Source organism: Anabrus simplex, chromosome 1 (genome assembly GCF_040414725.1).
Source record: "Anabrus simplex isolate iqAnaSimp1 chromosome 1, ASM4041472v1, whole genome shotgun sequence".
NCBI lineage: Eukaryota > Metazoa > Arthropoda > Insecta > Orthoptera > Tettigoniidae > Anabrus > Anabrus simplex.
In genome coordinates, this window is record NC_090265.1 from 1,026,109,630 (window position 1) to 1,026,131,145 (window position 21,516).

The window sequence follows — 21,516 nt, forward strand, 5'->3', positions numbered from 1 at the left end:
TGCATTTAAATCTATGGAGTCAGTACATAACAGAGATAATAGGTTTACAAAAACTACCCTTCAAATTCCACTTCATCGTACCACTAAATTTAACAAATCTTTTGTTTGCACTGCATCCAGTATCTTCAATGTCTTTAATCTTCACCGTTTCGCAAATTACAGGAACTGCACCCAACTAAAGCAATCCTTAACATCTATCTTCCTGGAGGAATATGCAAGGGGCTGAGATCAGGCATTCTTGTGTCTAATAATAAGAAATATGTATATTTCTAAGACAATTGTTTCTGTTTTTTTATTCCTAAGATTCTTGTAGCCTAAAATAATAAAAAATCGAATGATATACTTTATTACTTCATATATGATTTATGTTTTAATTTTATTGGAATTGGTATCTGTATTTTAATTTTTAAGTTTAATGTTTAATTTAATATTTTAATATTATAAAATATAGTTAGAATATTCATAAACTTGTATTGTGTTATTTTTGTGGGATTTTCAGCCTCAGTGGCATGTATATCATCATTATCAATAAATTCAATTCAATTCAATTCATAGTCCAACGATAATTAAATAACCAATACGAATTTACCCTTATTGGAATACTATCTTCATCCAACATAATTAATTACTATAATCAACGTAGAAAGTTAAAGTGGTATAATTAGCTGATCATCAGCATCAATCACAAAGAAATATGAAACAAAAAGTCGATAAATTCTTTACCCAATGATTGTTACATAGTAATATATTATCATTTGAGTATTTCCCCAATTAAAACAAATCTCAACACGTTGACACGAAATCACGGTACTACTTAAAGCAAAACACTGAAAGAAGAAAACTAACTACCACTGCTGAGTTACCAGTATAATACTCTACCTAGAAATTTTTTTTTGCAAATTTCCTCTGGAATGAACTTTATAAGTCCGATGAAATGAAATGTCGTATGGCTTTTAATGCCGGGATATCCCAGGACGTGTTCGGCTCGCCAGGTGCAGGTCTTTCTATTTGACTCCCGTAGGCGACCTGCGCGTCGTTGTGAGGAGGAAATGATGATGAAGACAACACATACACCCAGCCCCCGTGCCATTGGAATTAACCAATTACGGTTAAAATCCTCGACCCGGCCGGGAATCGAACCCGTGACCCTCTGAACCGAAGGGCAGTACGCTGACCGTTCAGCCAACGAGTATAAGTCTGATTATGTTTACAGACGACACGTATTCATAAAATTATTGATTATCTTACTATTTTGTGTGATACTCAGAACTAGGTAGTTACTTCTTCAAGAACGTCTGAATTACATATTTATAACACTCCACAGCCTCTTTTCATATTTTGCAATGTAGACTACTTTCCTCTAAGCGATAATATTCCTTTCAGGCACATTTCCACGATCGCTTATAACAATACTTCAACTATATATATTATTCTCACATATTTAACTATACATCCTAATAGTAATTGCCTTGACATCATATGGAAATATCTTTCCTACACTGATTTCATTTATATCACTCAAAGAAACATGTTATTACCTCAACCTGCTTGAAGCTTATAATCTCAGTGACTTTCTTCCCTTTATGCTATTATATATTCCTATAACATTCTTGGATATACTTCGTGAAATCCTTTACACTTACTGCTTTTGAATAATCCACAGCCCTGTTAACATAATATTCCTACTACATAGTGATCTTAGGATGACTCTATCCTCATACTGGCATCAGATTCATATCGGACTTAACACATCATAGTATTCTGCACGAACCTAAATTACGTACCTTTTACACGTCATTACATGTTATTAACAATCATGTTCATTCATACTGAAACTGCTGTGAGTCGACGATAACATAAATATCACCTGTACATAAGTTGAAAACGTATTTCTAATCTAAGCATATTACCTGATCTGATATTAAATAATGAATATTAATTGGTTAATTTTAAATATTAAAGAGGAAATATTCCAATATCTACGTAATTCACATAAGAGTAAATTTATTGTCCCGACTGTATCAATGTCTATTCGCTTCTCATTATGGTCTTATCGGGTAAACATATAATCAAACTCTCTACATTATCTTAGTGCGAGACTTCTCCCACATTCATGGATCCCATTTATATGTCATCATAATTTACCTGAAACAACTTAGAAACTATTATTCCACACATATTACTATGTATACACATCTTAACTAGCTTACAGCATGAAATATGCATACGATAATTTTCATTAACTCCGCGATTAACAGACACTTCAGTCCATTTTCTGAACTATAATTCCCTAATGCCCATACATTGGTAATTTCACATACAACAGTCTCTAGAATACGGTAATTACTTCCTCCTCGATATTTTTCTATCCTAAATATATTCCGGTTTGCTCAACTCCAACTTCTTTCTCAGAAACATTAATTTCTCTTCTTGCTTGACAATAAACTTCATTATATTAATTTGTACTATGTATTACTCATTACATTAATTTGTATTGTTATGTATTGCCCTTCCTTACATCAAGTGGTCTTTTCTTCAACTTCCGTGTTTACTAATTTGACAGCTTGATACTTGGAACATATGAATTCATTCATGATTTCTATAATTATGGCATCCCATTCCTCAATATATGGTATACCGTTCCTGTTATACTATATCGTTTCCCGAGTCACTTTAGATTTTAATTATTTTATCTCGTATGCGTCTTTCACGTTTTTTAAATTTCAGTGACCCAATAAATCGCATTAATTAATTGATTCTCTAATTGATCCGTAATTATTTATTTTATTCTTGAAATATTATTCTAATAAATATAAACACCGCTGTTTTGACTGTCATTCATATTTGATCGTGGAAAATCCAACCTCCGAAAGTTCTTTTCCATATTAATGAATCAGACGCAAATCTTCCTTCATGCGAAATGTCACAATTATCTTATACTTGGAATGTTGTTGAATCAAAATTATACTTTTCGTTTCATGACATGTAATACTTCCATCATTTCGAGCAGAATCTGCTGTTATCATTTAATGTCAAGTGAACTTCAGTTCTAACATACTAGGACAGTCCGTCATATTAAACTATCGATCTTTTCATGTGTCTAAAATCCCAGCACTATGAAAAAAACCCACCTTCACGTCCCAAACTGGAATGATACTCAAAATTCCGAAAGATTTGTTCTAATTACAATTCTATGTGATCGAATGTTCTAATACAATATTCCAAAATGTTTGACTTTGTGAGTTGTATCCTTTGTTTCTAGTCATATTGGCAACGTAGGGATAGAGCGCTGTTAATAAAGAGTAACAAGAGGAATAATTAAGGGAAAATCTGTCATCATTTAGTACATAGTACGAAGAAAAACAATGAAAAATTTCATTGTACTGCAAGACGAAACCTTTTGCTATATAAGGTAAGTTAGAAACCCCTGCAGCATTCGTTCATAAAAGCTTGCTAATATTTATGTCGTGTTTAATAAGTGTGTTAGCTTACTTGTAGTTTCATATTCATCTTCAGAAGTTTGGGTGGTGCCATCGGTTGTTCTGTAATCTGAAACAATGTGTTGTACAAGATGTGAGTGGGAAAAATTCCAGGCTATATAGTCTTATTATCTATGGATTAAAATGCACAAAACTCTCTTTATAATCTACGATTAACTTCCATCCCAAAGCGAACACTTACAGTTTCCAATCCGTAACACAATCAGTCTATTATTATGCATTTATATAAGTTGGTTGGTAATAAGAGTTATTTTGCTCAGTTTCTTAATGTTACATAATAAGTGTTACTTAACGTATTTTCCGATGTAGACTGAGTGGTTTAGTTACTCCAGAGTAATAACATACAACCTATACTGCATTATAAAGTGTAACACTGTGGTGTTTGTCCCTATAAGTGAGCATCATTCGACAATAAACTAAAATATTGATCACTAAAATCAGAAAATCTAAAATTAACTGCTTAATGTGCTTCATCTCTCAGGGTGTATACTTTGAACAATTCTCAATAATTGGTAGTATTTCAATGTCTCAAATGACTCACTAATTGATCCTTAATTATTTATTTTATTCTTGAAATATTATTGTAATGAATATGATATTTATTATATTCCGCCAGTTCTGGCTGAACGAACCGAGAAATGGTTGATGATGGTGATAATGATGATGTTTGATTAAAGGGGTCTAACATTTGTCGTCATTGGCCCTCAGAGGAATGGAATGGCATCAAAATTTTTATCAATATTTACTGGTAGGCGATGTTATAGCTGGACGTACCGTTTTAGCGTGTCCCGAATATCTCTTCTCGGTGATAAATAAGGCGATATAGAAAGTCAGGAGACACCTACTGTATAATATTCATGCAAAAAAAAAATGACCGGGCGAGTTGGCCGTGCGCGTAGAGGCGCGCGGCTGTGAGCTTGCATCCGGGAGATAGTAGGATCGAATCCCACTATCGGCAGCCCTGAAAATGGTTTTCCGTGGTTTCCCATTTTCACACCAGGCAAATGCTGGGGCTGTACCTTAATTAAGGCCACGGACGCTTCCTTCCAACTCCTAGGCCTTTCCTATCCCATCGTCGCCATAAGACCTATCTGTGTCGGTACGACGTAAAGCCCCTAGCAAAAAAAAAAAAAGAAAAAAAAGAAAATGTTGCCACTGACTAATGAGCTGTGGCCTCTTCGTACTAATTAATGCCCCAAATGATGGCTGGAGGGTATGGAAATTTGACCGACCTAAGAATGATGTTAAAGTTTAGTGGTAGAACTGACTTGACCGAGCGGTAATATAGTGTCCAAACCGATAGCACTTCCCTGCACGACACTGCGTATCGCAGTAAGCCTGATGCCGGTACATATCCTGCAATCCATTCACCTAAGCAGTAGCACAATTTAATCCAAGATGTTAATATAGTGCCATTAATCACCGACTTGCGTTGCTCGTTGCACAATGAACCATTCCAGCCACTTAATGGAGATTTAACGGTGACCTGTTGGAGAGTGAAGTTCAAGAATATAGGTTGTTATAAGACTTGGCGCATTGTAACGGCTGATAAGAAGGTATGTCACAGTCATCCACTGCGAAGTTAACTCTATTGAAGGATCTACCCAAGAGGACAAACCAAACCTCCGTAGATGTGGATCCTTTCTCCGTTTCGTCTACTTCTGACAGTTCCTTCACTAGTAATGTTCCTTATTTTTAGCATTTATAATAATAGGATCATATAATAAAACGTGAAGTGCGATACCGTTGACTAAGCAAGTTATAAACAACTTTCCTTAATGTGTGTGATGATCTTGATTACTTTTGTAATGATGCATCTCTTATGGATTAGCTCTTATCAGTACCGTCACTGCTTATTTATGTTCGTAACCAATATAATAAGGATTACAGCATGACGAATATATAAATATTGATACTTTGACCTAGGGGATGCTGTTCTTGTCCATGAATACCTATCAGGAAAATCAAATTTGGGTGGCACCATAAGACCAATAAGCGTGAACACCCTGTTCCTTTCCCAGAAAAGCAGACAAAGGGTGATAGGGAAATGTAGGAAATTGGTGGCGTTATTTAAACTAAATTTAACCAATAAACTTTCATGTAAAATATAATATGAATTACTTACGTTGTGTCTCATCGGTTGGTTGAGTCGCATCCGTATCACCACCTTCGTAGTCTGTAAAAAACAAAAATTATAAGCAAAGCATTACAACTGTTCGTTTTAAAGTCCAAAATTGAATTATAACGCTTTCCTGCAGCACCACTTCAGGGACAAAGTGTCCTAATCCAGCGCTACTTCGTTGGCTATCTCCTCAGTACTCACCTACTGCTGCATCAACCCCAGAATAAGTAATAATTTCTTTTCTACAAAAAGATAAAGTGTACTTCCTAAAAGTATAGGAATGTAGGTAGTAACTCATTTTGCTTTCATTACCAGACATTCACACATCATTGGCATTTGACGTGACCGGTTTCTATTCATTTTCCATACACAAGGTATGGGACTAATAATTACAAGTGTGCTTGGTTGGCATTTTAGAGTGCTTACAAGAGACGAGTTACCGTCGTAATGCTTAGAATACTAACCTATTTCCATGGCAAAATTCACTATTTCAGAGTGTGATGAATTTTTATTATTATTATTTTATTATTATTATTATTATTATTATTATTATTATTAATATTATTATTATTATTATTAGTAGTAGTAGTAGTAGTATTATTATTTAAAAAGTAATTATTCATTGCTGCTGGTATTAATATTATAAATTATGTTATCTTTAAAATATTTAAGGAATTAATTTTAAAATCCCTAATATTGATTAGGGACACGTTTTTAGTTTACTTTACAGATTGGTTTAACTTCGATAGAAGAAAGCATATTCTTCTTACGATCTTTATCTACATTTATAACTAAGTCATGTGTTAGTTCAAAAAAGTCGAATTTGCAGTATTTGTACCTCATCACACAGCAAAGTATAAAATTAGTGCTGAATATTTCCTCCTTCGTAAACAGAATAACTTACGTGCATGGATTGAGGAAAATTGGGATCCAGTCAAGGTTACAGTTCATTCCAATTCGATTTACGTGTTCTCTCTTTCAGAGTTATTCAAACACCCTGATATAATTTTGCTCCCAATTCGACACTCTTAGATTTGCAAGACGTGCTGTTTTTTTTTTATATATCTCCTTGTTGACCTCACATTTGCTAGCCAACATTTTAATTATTCGAGGTGTTAATTATTTCCCTCTCACTCTTAACATCAAACCAAGGACACATCGTTGATTTACTTATTAATTTTATATGTACCCCTTAATACAAATTAATTCAGCATAAACTGATTGAAATATTAATGGGTATATTTCTGCACTACTGTAGTTGAAAATTGTTTATGCTTCTAACACACTGTATGACTCGGAAAAATCTGTAGAATACTAGCTGATATACCCGTGCTTCGCTACGGGATTCTCAGAAAGACTGTCTTTGTGGTTTTCCTACCTGAAGTCGTCAGAGGGAATGTAGTGGTTAAAAGCAATGTTATATAAAATACTCGATCAAATTAACAAACCGCACATTTTCTCACTTTTAACGCACAGTACTACGGTGCCTATCTAATAGTCCAAAGTTCCAGTGCTGCAATGACCAGACCGCAGACAGCCGTGAACACTTCTCTGCCATTATTCAGTTAAATATGCACACTGCTCAACCAATCAGTGCCTCAGATAAGGAATAGAATAGCTCTAACGCTAAGATGAACCAGTTTGTTACGTATCAGTAGTATCAGAAATTTATCTAACACCCCAGCTACTTCCCTCAAATTTTCAGGCAGGCTGTTATACTCGGTACGACCGGGTGAGTTGGCTGTGAGGTTAGGGGCCCATAGCTGTGAGCTTGGATCCGGCAGGTAGTGGGTTCGAACTCCACTGTCGACAGCCCTGAAGATGGTTTTCCGTGGTATCCAATATTCACACCAGGAAAATGCTGGGGCTGTAACGTAAATACCGTAGGGGCTGCTTCCTTCCCACGAACAGTACTACGGTGCCTATATAATAGTCCAAAGTTCCAGCGCTGCAATGACAAGACCTCAGACAGGCGTGAACACTTCTGTGCCATTATTCCGTTAAATATGCACACTGCTCAACCAATCAATCGTATCCCATCGTCGCCATGAGTCCTATCTGTGTCAACGCGACGTAGAGAAAAAAAAAACGCGTTAAACAGCAGAAACCCATCTATCGGAAGATGAATGGCAATAGAGACATAAAGCAAATCACAACAAACAATTGTCAATGTAATGCTATTGTTGATCAATGTTATGAGCTTTCTGTATTGTAGGCCTTCACGTTCAGTTTTCTTTCGACTATTTATATAAGGCCGTCTTATAAAATTAATTACAGCGTAGACTGTAGTTCCTTATTCCCCGACTTTACATACCGATTTTCATTAAATTCTGTTTACCCATTTTCTCGTGACGGCGCTGATATGATCTTAGCAACAAAAATTCATATTCATGAATATCTCCGTTATCATAGCCGGTACGGTGAAAATATATGCCATAAATGATCGGATATTTAATACTACGGTATGTAAATTTATTTATATAGTAATTGTCAATAAGACCACTAATAACACAAATAATCGAGAATTAAATTTTGGCCTTCCCCTAAGCTACCATTTTGCTCAACGTGAATGAAGTTATTTATGGCCTAGATTGTAGCGACTTATTCCCCGACGTTGCATACTAATTTTATTTACGATGGGACAGCTAATAACAAATATTTGAGAATTAAATTTTAGGCCTTCACCTAAACTACCATTTCTCTCAGCGTGAATAAGATTATTTATGGCGTAGATTGTAGCGACTTATTCGCCGACTTCGCATACCTATTTTAATTAAGATAGGACTACTAATAACATAAACATTTGAGAATTAAATTTTAGGCCTTCCCCTAAACTACCATTTCTCTCAGCGTGAAAAGGATTATTTATCGCCTAGATCGTAGTGACTTATTCCCGGACTCTACATACAGATTTTTATTAAATTCTCTTCAGCCGTTTTCTCGTGATGCGTGTACCTACATACATACATACATACATACATGCAGACAGGCAGACAGATAGACAGATAGACAGACAGACAGACAGACAGACAGAAATTACCGAAAATTAAAAAATGCATTTCAATGTTACTATGGACATGACCGACACAGAAATACCATCCTTTTTAAATTTAGAGCAATGTACAGACAAAACTCTTATTTTATATATGTAGATTGTTATTACTGAAAACAATGTCATAACGTCATACTTCGTAACTCTGGTGCAGTTTGGGATATTTAACGGTGATCGAAGCCATTAAATAATAAATTGATGAAATGCCACAAACTCAATATTCCATAATCATTCTTACTCCCATGGAATACCACCACAAGTTTAGTTCATATTTCTACTAATAAGTATATTTGAGGATTTTGATGTGAAACCTCGTGGTTCAGATCTTTGTTTCAGAATTATTACTAGCAATATTTTGAAAGTAATATAGATGTTAATCTCAACAATGACCTGGGAAAGACAGTTTATCAGCATAATAATTCTTCATAATATATGTCTCTCATAGTTCTCATTGGACGACTGAAGTTTCTCTGCTTCAATTACTTGGATAATTGCAGGAGAAAATGAATTTCGTTATATGTATATTGAAGCCATATTCAGTCTTAGACAGTCGTAGATATCTGGGTTGTCGGTAGTGAATAACATATTATTTTCCGTATACAGCGTGAGCCGTACTTGTACAACGTCATTTGAACGAGGTAAATTTAAAATCATGTTCAGATTTTGTTTAAAACTCAGTGCGCTTAACGCGTCACGGTCTTCACTTGTGACGTGTACCTCATGCTAGACATTGCTTGCTGAAGTAGGCAGGTTCTCTCCCACAGTTACGCGCCCGGGATTGACAAGTCAAGTCCGCTCCATTACGGCGATACTTTGTGAGCTTGACTGAGTTCCTAGAAGCAGTAGGGAACTTTGAATATCTTATACTATCTCGTATTCATAGAAGGTGGTTGGGCAGACACTAGAATATTTCATTGCATTAGGGATCGAATTAATGAGTTTTAAAATATGTGTATTCAAATGGAAGATGTAGCGACATTGGCCACGTTTAAGTGTTATATTACAAAAAGAAACCGGCTAATTTCGTAATCACATTGTGACGGAGATATCCAGCTCAATATTTGCGAATAAGGGAGCTCGATTACGAATCGTCATTCATGAACAGCTGATTTCCTACATCTTGTTACTGGTTGACGGCTTGGTACAATAGCACCATGGGTGTAAGCAGAATGGCATAGAAAATTTTAAATGGTACAGAAGAGATATCGACAACAAGTAATTGACTGTAGCTGTTGAAGGATATGACGAGGAATCATCATCAATAGTATGAATATTGAATGAAGAACAGGAATTTACAGACATAGCGCATTATGGATAGTAGGAAATGAAGAATAATGAAAGGCTAGAGTTTAATATGAAACGTCACCGTAGTCACCATTATAACATGCCTGATTCGGTGCGACGTAAAACCAGTAACACTACCATTAAACCACAAAAGCCTGTTTGTGAAAACATCTCGGATACTGCTACCAGAAAGTAAACGTTAACGGAAGTGACATCTTACTTGAATTTCAATGATATTAGTATTTTATTGTATTTACTCTCACTGATGTAAATCCTCTTTGAACTAATACCTTCCAAGTTTTGGAACAGAAAGTACAGCGAAGTACTTTCCTCATTCGTAGACGAAATAGGAGAAGCGGTATTTCGGTTTACTACCTCAACAACCACGGATATGATAATGTTTCCTTATCTCGTCTCCCTTGAGCAGTCAGGGAAAACTTACAAACGGTAGTGTAGATTAAAAAGGGTAGCAACAGAATCTGGTGTAATCATTTAATGTCAAGTGAACTTCATTTCTAAAATACACAGATAGTCCGTGATATTAAAAGATCGTCCTTTTCATGTGACTAAAATCCCAGCATTAAGAAAAATCACTTTCATGCATACTAATTGCAATGGTACTCAAAATCCAGAAAGATTTGATCCAGTCACAATTTTACAGGACCAAGGGTTCTAACACAATATTCCAATATAAATGACTTTCTCAGTTGAATTCTTTGTTTTTAGGCATAAAGGCAACGTAGAGAGAGAGTGCTGCCAATAAAGAATATCTAGAGAAATAATGAACGGAAAATGTGCCATGATCTTTAATATAGTATGAAGAAACACAGTGACCAATTTCATTGTAGTTCAAGACGAAACATACTTCCTTATACGGTAAGTAAGAAAAATCTGCACCAATCGTTCATAAAAGCTGACTCATATTTATGTCGTGTTTAATAAGTGTGTTAGCTTACTTGTAGTTTCATATTCATCTTCAGAAGTTTGGGTGGTGTAATCGGTCGTTCTGTAATCTGAAACAATATATTGTACAAGACGTCAGTAGGAAAATGCCAGACCATATAGTCTTAATATCTATGTATTAAAATGCACAAAACTCTGTTTATAATCTACTATTAACTTCCATCCAACAGCTAATTCTTCTTTCATGTGTATGATTATCTTTAGTACTGTTGTATTGCTGCTTCTCCTGTGAATTAGCTCTTGTCGGCACCGTCACTGCTTGTTTCATAATCGGAAGGAACATAATAAGGATTGCAGCATCACCAATATAAAGATGTTGGTACTACAACTAAGAGGATGCAGTTCTTGGCCATAAAAATCTATCAGCAAATTCAAATATTGGCTGGCACCTTGAAAGTAATGGATGTGAACACCATGTTCCTTTCTTGGGAACGGGAACAAACAATCGTAGGGAAATGTGGGAAAAATTATAGCGTTGTTTAAACTAAATTTAACCAACAAACGTTCATGTAAACTATAATATGAATTACTTACCTGATGTTTCATCTGTTGGTTGCGTCGCACGTGTACTACCACTTTCGTAATCTGTGAAAACAACAAAAATAACAAACGTAACATTACACCTGTTCCTTTTAAAGTCCAAAATTGATTTATAACACTTACCTGCAGCACCACTTCTGTCCTAATCCAGTGCCACATCGTTGACTACCTGGTCAGTACTAAACTACTATTGCATCCACACCAGGATAAGTAATAGTTTCCTTTCTACAAAATGAGAAAACGTACTTCCGAAAAGTATAGGAATTCAGATACTAACTCAGTTTTCCTTCATTACCATACATTCACACAACATTGGCTGGCAAGTGCCGTAACCGGATTCCATTCATTTTCCATACACAAGGTAGTGGGACTAGTAATTACAAGTGTGTCTGGTTTGCATTTTACAGTGCTTAAAAGGGACGAGTTACCGTCGTAACGCTTAGAGTATTAACCTATTTTCATGGCAAAAATTCAGTATTTCAGAGGTAGATGAAAATATTATTATTATTATTATTATTATTATTATTATTATTATTATTATTATTATAGAAATGGGCATATTCATTGCTGTATTCATTGCTGCTGATATTAACATTCTAAGCTGTATTATCCTTAAAAAAATAGAATAAGTTATTTTGAAAACCCTGATATGGATTAGGGACACGTTTTGTCTTTTACAGATTAGTTTAGCTTAGATAGAAGAAAGCATATTCTCCTTGCGATTCCAATACAAGTCATATGTTAGTTGACAAAAAGGTAAAAATTGCAATAGTTTTAGCTCAGTACGCGGCAAAGTATAAATTTGTGCTGAATATCTCCTCCTCCGTAAAGAGAACATCTTGCATGCGTGGATTGAGGAAAATTGTAATACATCTAGTTTACAATTCACTCCACTTCGATGTACTGTTCTCTGTTTTAGAGTTATTCAAACACCCAAATATCATTTTGCCCCCAAACCGCCACTCTTATGTTTGCAAGATATGCGTTTTTTAATTCTTTTCTTGTTGATCTCACACTTTCTAGCCAACATCATAATTCTTCAAAGAGTTAATGCTCTCTCCCTTTCTCTCTTCTGTATTGTATTATAAGAAGACGCTACATAAAGGGGCTTTTCAGCCTCAGTGGCATGTAAATCATGATCAATAAATTCAAAATTCAAATTCAAATTAAACTTAACGTCGAAACAAGGAAATGCAGTTGGATTATTAATTTCACATGTATCCTTTAATACAAGTTAGTTCAGAATAAATTTTCTTAAAATATCAATGGATCTATTTCTGCACTACTGTAGTTCTGAAAATTACTTATGCTTCTAACTCACTGAAAAACTAGGGCGAACATGAAAGTAATATTATTACTTAAAACAAGGCCTCTCAAAAGCCCAAAATCTCAGGCGTGCAAACCGAGCGCAAGGGCTCCGTGCACTGTGCATCGGACGGACTCGGCTCAACTTGGCTTGACTCGGATGGTGTATTGTGCTGAGAGCGACGAAACGTTCGGTGGTAGAAGGCTTGTTTATCAGTGAAATAGATACGCGCAAGACAACAACATAAGCATGGAGCAACCTGTTTGGAAAGAAGCAAACAATCCCGAATGTCATCTTCAAGCGAACTGGCAACTTTCGTATTTTCTTTCTCGGTCGTGACGACAAAGCCTAATGCTTAATCGGTGGAACAATAATTACGTGATCATCAAAAAGATCTATTTCTCAGTACAAAGGCTTTGTCAAAGGAAGATTTTCCTAAGCTGCATCGACAATCAGCTTATTTCCACGCTTGGTTCCACATGCAAACGTCAAAGTTTTCCTTTTTCCTGCTTTGACTTGTACGAAAACTGGATTGCGTGCGAGGACTTCATTGGAATTTAAAGAACGCTGTCAGAATTGCTATCACCCGATCCGTTGTTCCAGATATTACTGGTATAATTGCAAAAAAAAAAAAAAAAAAAAGTGAAAAGAAGAGCTAGAGAAGATAAATTTTCTGCTCAAAGTATATTCAAAGACGAGATTTTGTAAGGGGTAACATTGTCCCATACAACAGATTGTCTCCGCTCGCCTCACATAAACATTTCCCAGTGAGGGGAAAATCAGTGAGGAAGGTGAAGAAGGTGGAGACAGGCCGAACGGATGAGAGAGATGTAGGGAAAGAGGAGTGGGGGTTTGCACTCAGGTCAGTCTAGTGAAGTCGTCTTCTGCACCTTACGCCGTGCACTGCACGGACGCATGCACCCTGAAAAGCCCTAACTTAAAATAATGTCTTAACGTCATACGTCATAACTCTGTTGAAAGTTTTTCTATTTAACCATGATCGAAGTCAAAAATAATAATTGATGGATTGCCACAAACTCAATATTCCATAATCACTCGTAGCTCCATGGAATACCATCACATGTTTAGTTCATATTTGTACAAATAAATATATTTGAGGATTTTAATGTGAAATGTCATGTTTCGGAACTTTGTTTCAGAATTATTAGTCACAATATTTTGAAAATAATATACATGAAAATCTCAACAATGACTTGGAAGAGATAATTTCTCGGCATAATAATTCTTCGTAATATAACATGTCTCTCATACATTTCTCATTGCACCACTGCTGTTTGTTTGCTTCCATGACTTGGATAATTGTAGGAAAAAATGCACTTTACTGAAACGATATATATATATTGAAACCCAATGGAGTCGTAGATATTTGGGTTGTCGGAAGTGAATAGCATATTGTTTTCCATATACAGGGCGAGCCATACTTGTTCAAATTTATTTTACGAGGTAAATTTAAAACCGTGTTCAGATTTTGTTTAAAAACTTAGTGCGCCGAAGGCGTCACGATCGGCACTTGTGACGTGTATCTCATGCTAGACATTGTTTGCTGAAGCAGGCAGGTTCCCTCCCTCAGTTAGTGTTACGCGGCCGGGATGGACAAGTGATATCCGCTGCATTTCCGCGACACTTTGTGAGCTTGACTGAGTTTCTAGGAGCAGTAGTGAATATTGAAAGTCTTGAATGTATTATTTCGTGCTCATAGAGGGTGAATGGGGAGACACTAGAATATTTCATTGCATTAGCGATCGAAATACTGACTTGCATAAAAATATGTGTATTCAAATGCAGGAGGTAGTGATACCGCCCACGAAATAGTGTTCCATTTTCGCAATGATAAGGGCCACACATGCGACGTGTTGAGTTTAAGCATCCACGCTTGCGTATCCGTGTGATCAATAATATTTCAAGAAAAATCAAGGTCAGTGAATTTATTTATTTTATTTTATTTATTTTATATTGAGGAATATTTGAGTTATACTTAACGGCGTAAGCATCTCACTATGTTTAGAGTTTTCTGTCCGTTAGACATCATGTATTTCAGGCTTGCAATTTGAAGTCTAGGTGTCTGTTAATGAATCTTAATTTAATTTAATGAATTGAGAAGTCTCTTTATGTCTGCATCAACATGTGGTTACGCCCTGTTAAATAGCCTCTGCAGTCCTCTTCAAACCGCGGCACGTATTTCCAGTATTTTATATGTAAATGTAAGTGTAGAATTTTTCGATAACTCGGATCGGCATCACCCTGAAAGATTTTGGGGTTTACATTTATCTGCAGCGTAGCGTAGATTCTGATTCTTTGAAAGAGATGAAAGTTTGGGAACTGTGTGGAACAGAACATTTTCATGCGTGTGTCTATGCTTGGAATGTGTTGATGCATCTTGTTGTAATTTATTCAAATAATAATTGATCCCACATGTCGCAAGTCGAATGATTAGATACGATGTGTCTGTCGTCTTCGATATATATTTAAATATTACAAACATATAATTTTGCGGGTGTTGGCGTTAATTTACACAAATATTCTAACCTCGTTTCCATAAATGAACTGTGATGAGTGCTGCAGAATGTTTAACGCGTCGGTTTTGACTCGAAATTTTATAAAATTGTATTCATATATTTAGTTTCATCAGATATTAAGTGGGGTCTTTTTATGTATGTATTGCATTTCCTTATGTTAGTTTGTTCAGAAGATATTATGATTTTCTATTTGTATGGCATAGCCAGGCCCCATCGGTCATAAAAGGCTGGGCCACAGCAGTGCAGAAACTTCTCACCTATGAGTTCGGCGATCAGATGATCGCATATCTGGACGACTGGCTCATTGACAGTCCCGACCTCTCATCCGCCTTGATGCAGCAGACTGGTGTCTATCTCACCCACATTCTTGGAATCACTATTAACTATACCAAGTCGGTCCTGCACCCGACACTCGTCCTCACCTACTTAGGAGTCACTATTGACATTCCCGCTCAAGACACCAAGCATCACACAACTCAGCAACGCGCCCTCTCCCTTGTGCCCACCCTTCCGACGCTGACCCTTATCAACTCCAGCAACCGGCTGGGTACTTCTCATGGCTTGCCTGGGTCACGGTTTGGCCCAGTTTCATGAGCAAACATATTTTAGCAGGTGAATTCTTCTGGGTACGACGACTCCGCACCCCTGACTTCATGTCCACGCCACGACCGATGCATTTTGGCCGTCGCCGGCTCAACATCTTCACCGACGCCACCCCCTGGTCCTTCACTGCGGTGGTTCCTTGCATCCACCAGGCGTGGGCCCAGGCGTTCCAGCGACCAGCACGGATCAACGTCGCAGCCATCCCGGGACCCCTGCGTTGTCTTCGCATATCAAAGTGTACACAGACAGCTCCGTTGCTCGACACGCTGTTTTGCATGCTAATCCATACGTAATCACTTTGTATATTCAGCTAATAAATCTAGCAGCACAGAGGGGGTTAACCCTCTCGTGGTGGCCCATCGCCTCCGCTGAAAACCCGGCGGACGCGCCCTCTCGGGAAGTGCTGGAGACAGTACACGCGAGACCCGCGAATGCATAAATACGAGGCTCGACCCGAGAGGGACGTCAATGGGCACCAGCGGAGCGATGGGCCATCACCTTGTTTCAAAATACTTTTCCTTTCGTTTACTTTCCACGAAGTTATATGCATACGGGGAGAGTAGATTTTTGTTGTTGCAGTAATAATACTACAGAGCTAGAGTCCATTTATTTATTGGCGAGATAAGAAAGTGGTATTTATTAAGAAGATTCAAAAGCAAATATTTTTTGTTTATGAACAATGTGTTTCTAAATTGAGACACTGAGCAGTAAAAAGATGGCAAACGTATTATTTATATTAGTGTAAGAAAGTCGATTGCTCACTTCTTGAGACAGCGTGGATGGGAGGTGCACGAAGAGGTTCACTGCATCTCTACCGGACTCTAATCGGAAGGCTGATATCACAGCCATCAACAGAAAGGACAGGAAGCTAATGGTCTTAGATCCCACCATTGGCCTTGAAAGAGACTCAAATCAGGTTCTGGATGTGGGTCTAGAAAAGCAAGGCATTTATGTTCCGTGCTTTATTTTCATGACAGAAAAATATGAAATACCTATAGATCGGTGGATTTCCAGAGGCCTCCTTTTCGGAACAAGGGAAACCAATCCCATTCAGAAATCAAACTTACAAGAATATTTGAAAATTCCATTCTGACAAATAGAAAATTTAGTACTACGGGTACTGAGGAACTCTCTACAAATCATACATTTCCATCTGTAACTGAGAACGTGATTAACATCCCTTCCTCACTCCCACTGAAAAAGGAAGATTATAACATTATTAACAATTACATTCCCAATTTGTGATGTTTATTAATTTTGAAATTGTAACCTGACTGTATATCGGATGTGAATGGTCACCCTCGTTGGAGAACGGATGATTTATTCCTTTAATAAATCTTTCTCTTTCTGATCAAAATTACATCAATTCACCGCTAAAGATTTAAATCGTTGAATGTTTGCCCGAGGTGGGACTAGCATGCATATTATAAATATTTGAAGCCAGCTCATATGCTACATCTCTTTGCTAATATTTTGAATGAAAATTGAAATCATGAGACAGATTTGTGTTTCTAATGATCATATTATGATTCATCAGTAAACTGTTAATGTACCATTTCAGGACAGGTTTGTTTTGTGTAATAAATAAATATTTGATTTTAGCTGCTCTCATAATTTTAGTTTCATTTAAATGTCCTCTATGCGTATCCTTCCTATTTATTTTCACCCATTGCCCTCGGATTTAAGCGATCTCATTTCGGGTACATTATGTATTTGTACTTCGAAAAATTTTATTATAATTGCATAGTACTCACTCTGACTGATGTAGGTTATTGTCGACCTGAAAATCTTCCAGCTTTGGAATACGAAGTACAGAGAACTACCTTCTTCATTTACGGACGAAATAGAAATGGCGGTGTTGCGGTTCACTTCTTCAACAACCACCGGAATGATAATGTTTCCTTGGGTCTGAATCAATCTCGCCTCACCCGAGCCGTCAGTAGAACTCTCAGTACCAGTGATAAGAACTGGAAAAAGTAATTAAAGCAATTAGCAATTGTCAATTAAATAGTATATAACTTTAATCTTCATAATAAATCTACCCACTCATTGTATATCTGCGCATTAGAAGGCCTTTCTTTAATTTATTTAAAGCTTTCTTACGGCCTCGGACGTCATTTCCTTCCTTGATAACATATCCTCGCAAGCAACTCATCACACTCAAGGACCATATGAAGGGGGTTGGACTTATCTAACATTGAACATTGTGAATTTTATACTAATTCCACTGAAGTAATTACGTGATTCATGAGAGAAAAAGCCAAAATATCAACTATAACTGAGTTGCGGTGGAAATAAAAGTTACATACCAACTAAAGTTCGCCTTCTTGTGCGACGTATGTCAGAGAAAGACCGGTCAAGAACATTAGCTAAGTCACTTCCGTCCCTGGGAGAATACTGCACATCATCCACTCTCTGAATAAATCCAGAACTTTGGTATTCATCTAAAGGAATGACTACGTTAGCAACGTCATTGTAGGTTGTTAGTCCAAAGAAGGAGATTCTGGAGCTGTAGAAAAACGATATTCATTATACATAAACTGCATACAAATAATTTACATACAGTAGTGAAATAATATTGTACGCCTGTCCTAGTGCAGTTGAAAGTGTTATGGGCCAGAGCATGCATTTTTACAAATATTAAGTCACAGTTATAAACCAAATTAATGATCCTGGTCTCACAATGAATATTTCTTCCTTCAGTCAAATTATTCCCTACGGACAAATAGTTATTATATTCATCGGAATTAGTAACAGTAGCAATACTGGATGAACGTCTGTATACACAGTACGAATAATTGTTTGAGGTAATGTAGTTTATTGAGACAGCAGAGAATATACTCACAAGAGAATCTCAGTGACGACTTTGACGAAATTCAACTCCGTGTCATAAAAAGTGGTTTCCCCAACATTCTGAGAAGAGTCAACAATGAAGAGCACTTGTTCAAATCCTCCGTCGGTATTGTTCAAAATGTTCATCAGTTCATCACCGATTTCTTCAACAGTAGCTATGGAAGAATTACTATAGTTTAGTATCATTGTTCACATTCAGTCAGACGTTATTATGATTACATAGGAAAGTTGTAAGTTTGAACTATTGTATTTACTTAGACGCACCGTTTTTAAAATGCTCAGCCTACACCAAACATAAGTACTATGTTAAGTCCTGGGACTAAGGCAGTGGAGGGTGGAGCTGAACACTCCACCCCACCAATTGCCAAGGTTACGGGTAGTGGAAGCCTTTACTTTCCACCCCTCGAATGGTCATCCTTGTTTGTAGGGAGACAACCTTGCTTTTGCATTCTGTTGTTGAAGCTGCGCTTTTCGATTAAGGTAACGAGTGAAACTAAGATGTATTCCAAACGAAGCCGTATTGTGACTGAACGACAGTGCATGGTATCGCAGAAGACGCATCCTGTGATAAAAATGTAAGAAAAAAATGTTTCAAACCAATGTGTTAAATGCATAGCAAGATTTTTTCATGTCTGAATAATCCTGGATGATCCGGGTTTGTAGGAAGTTGTCCAGTTTCTGTCCCTGAGTTTCCTGTGTCTCCAAAAATGTTCAGTTTCACATACACATCCAAAATTGAAATTCGAAACTTTCTATAATTACTATCGTTTGGAGCTAGGCCAGCTCGGCCAGTAGAAATATTGGCAACTTATGGATATAATGTTGACAATGAAAAAATTATGTCATAAGATTTGGGTAGGACTGACTCGACAAAACGTGAAGAGCCATATATTGGATTCCGCTTGTAGCGATGCGTGCAAGACAATGCCTGCAGAGCTATTTGCAATAAATATGTCCCAAAAAGGTGTCTGTTTACTTACTTGTTGTTGGACTTTCAGTTGACTGATCGTTAGCATCAGTAGTAGTACTGCCACCTGTAAAAACATATCAAGGATTACCATCGAAATATCACCTGAGTTTCTTTGTAATTCGCTATTCATTTCCATTACACTTCCTGCTCATTAGGAACAGCATGGAATGGGGAAACCGCTCGGAAATACGATATGAAACAAGGGACTCTTTTTCTACTGTAACTTAAGAGCATTGGAATGAATGTGACACAATCTACGCTCTGATTAATATTGCAACAGGTGTAAAACAACAGCAAATGGACCCGATTTGAAACCCAGCATACGGCTAATAAACTTAAATATAGCCTTGCCTGGTGTGTAGCCTCAGTTGGTTCCTTCCTAGAATCATAAATTGTTCCGTTATGTGAAGCAAACTACCTTAAATTACCATTGGTGAAGAAACAGAACACTAAAATTACAGTAAAATGTTCTATCGTGTGCTTCGTCTTTGTACTTTTGCTACGTAACATTGCCATGTTCCGATGTCATTTTCACAATGAGCTCTGCTCGATCGCTTGATTTAGTCCTCGTCCTCACCAAGCAACTCATTAAACTCTTCCTTGGATGTAATAAAACGGTAGCATTATAGAACTCCACATTGTTCAATTAATATCACCAGAATTTTATCTCTCCAAACACCAATATGGTCCTGAATTAGATGTGGATCAATACTATCTCATTAACATAAGTAAAATTCCTGTATCATCGAAATTCTATGCATTTACATAGCATAGACTTTACTGGAATTGAAATTGCTTGTAAGGAAATTATAGCTGTTTTACAATAAATTTTGTTGTTCGAACTGGGCAGCATTATTTTTCCATTACTTAAAGTAACGTCCCAATAAGACAGTGGCAGCTGGTAAATGAAACCCTAATAAATCTTTGTTTCTTTACTTAAATAAACAACAGCCATACTGTGGCTCAGAGTGTAGATAGCTGGTGTTCTGAGCCCACATGGGCAGGACTAATAGTGAATCGTTACGGTGGTATTTAAAGGTGCTCTAATACGGTAGCCTTATGTCATTTGATTTACCGTCAGGTAGAAGAACTCCTACGGAACTAAATTACAGTAACTCGACGTCTCCAAAAGCGGTAAAAGCAGTTGATGGGACGCAAAATCGATACCATTATTTTATTAAGCAACTAGCTGACGCGACAGACGTCGTTCTGTCAAAAATAAATGACAATGGAACGAACTCAAATTCAGTCTGTCCTGCACGCAAAAATCTGAATAATGCAAATGACTACATCATCAAAATCAAATGAGTTAATTTTCTACTGCTACCAAATATTTTAAACATTTCATTACCTGCAATATTAATATCTTGATTGTAAATAAGGAAATGCTCAAATAGGTCACAGCATATCACTACCCAGAAATAACTCTGATTGACTGTGACGTAGATGGGAACTGTTCAGCAGGTCTTCAAATGCCTCACAGAGCGATAATTATCCCCCGTCGCAAATCAAGTAATTTGATAAGTTGATGGCGGGATGATAATGTGACAAAACTTACTCCTCTTTCTTCGTATGAAATATCTATCAAAAAAACACTGATTCCAAACAACACTATGAAGATATTTTTCATTGTAAAGCTTTAAGCTACACGATATTTTTTGTTTGATTACCTGGCGCGTAAACAAACAACGTTGATGGTTTTCCAACACGGGAAAATGCAACATACAACTGGCCATCCGAGAAACATGGGTTTTCAAGATTAATGCCGCAAACACTCAATGCCCCT

General features: G+C 36.8%; 1 protein-coding gene across 1 annotated transcript in view; it reads right to left on the reverse strand.

The window, feature by feature from the left end:
* Positions 1-21,516, reverse strand: part of LOC136857914 (uncharacterized) — a 175,974-nt gene that overhangs the window by 74,653 nt on the left and 79,805 nt on the right. Inside the window, exons 14-21 of the mRNA XM_068225176.1 lie at positions 19,741-19,794; positions 18,753-18,915; positions 18,217-18,416; positions 17,662-17,874; positions 11,456-11,506; positions 10,915-10,971; positions 5,626-5,676; positions 3,493-3,549 (exon numbers count right to left, since the gene is read on the reverse strand). Coding sequence (XP_068081277.1) covers positions 3,493-3,549; positions 5,626-5,676; positions 10,915-10,971; positions 11,456-11,506; positions 17,662-17,874; positions 18,217-18,416; positions 18,753-18,915; positions 19,741-19,794 — 846 coding nt within the window. The remainder of the gene's footprint in view (positions 1-3,492; positions 3,550-5,625; positions 5,677-10,914; positions 10,972-11,455; positions 11,507-17,661; positions 17,875-18,216; positions 18,417-18,752; positions 18,916-19,740; positions 19,795-21,516) is intronic.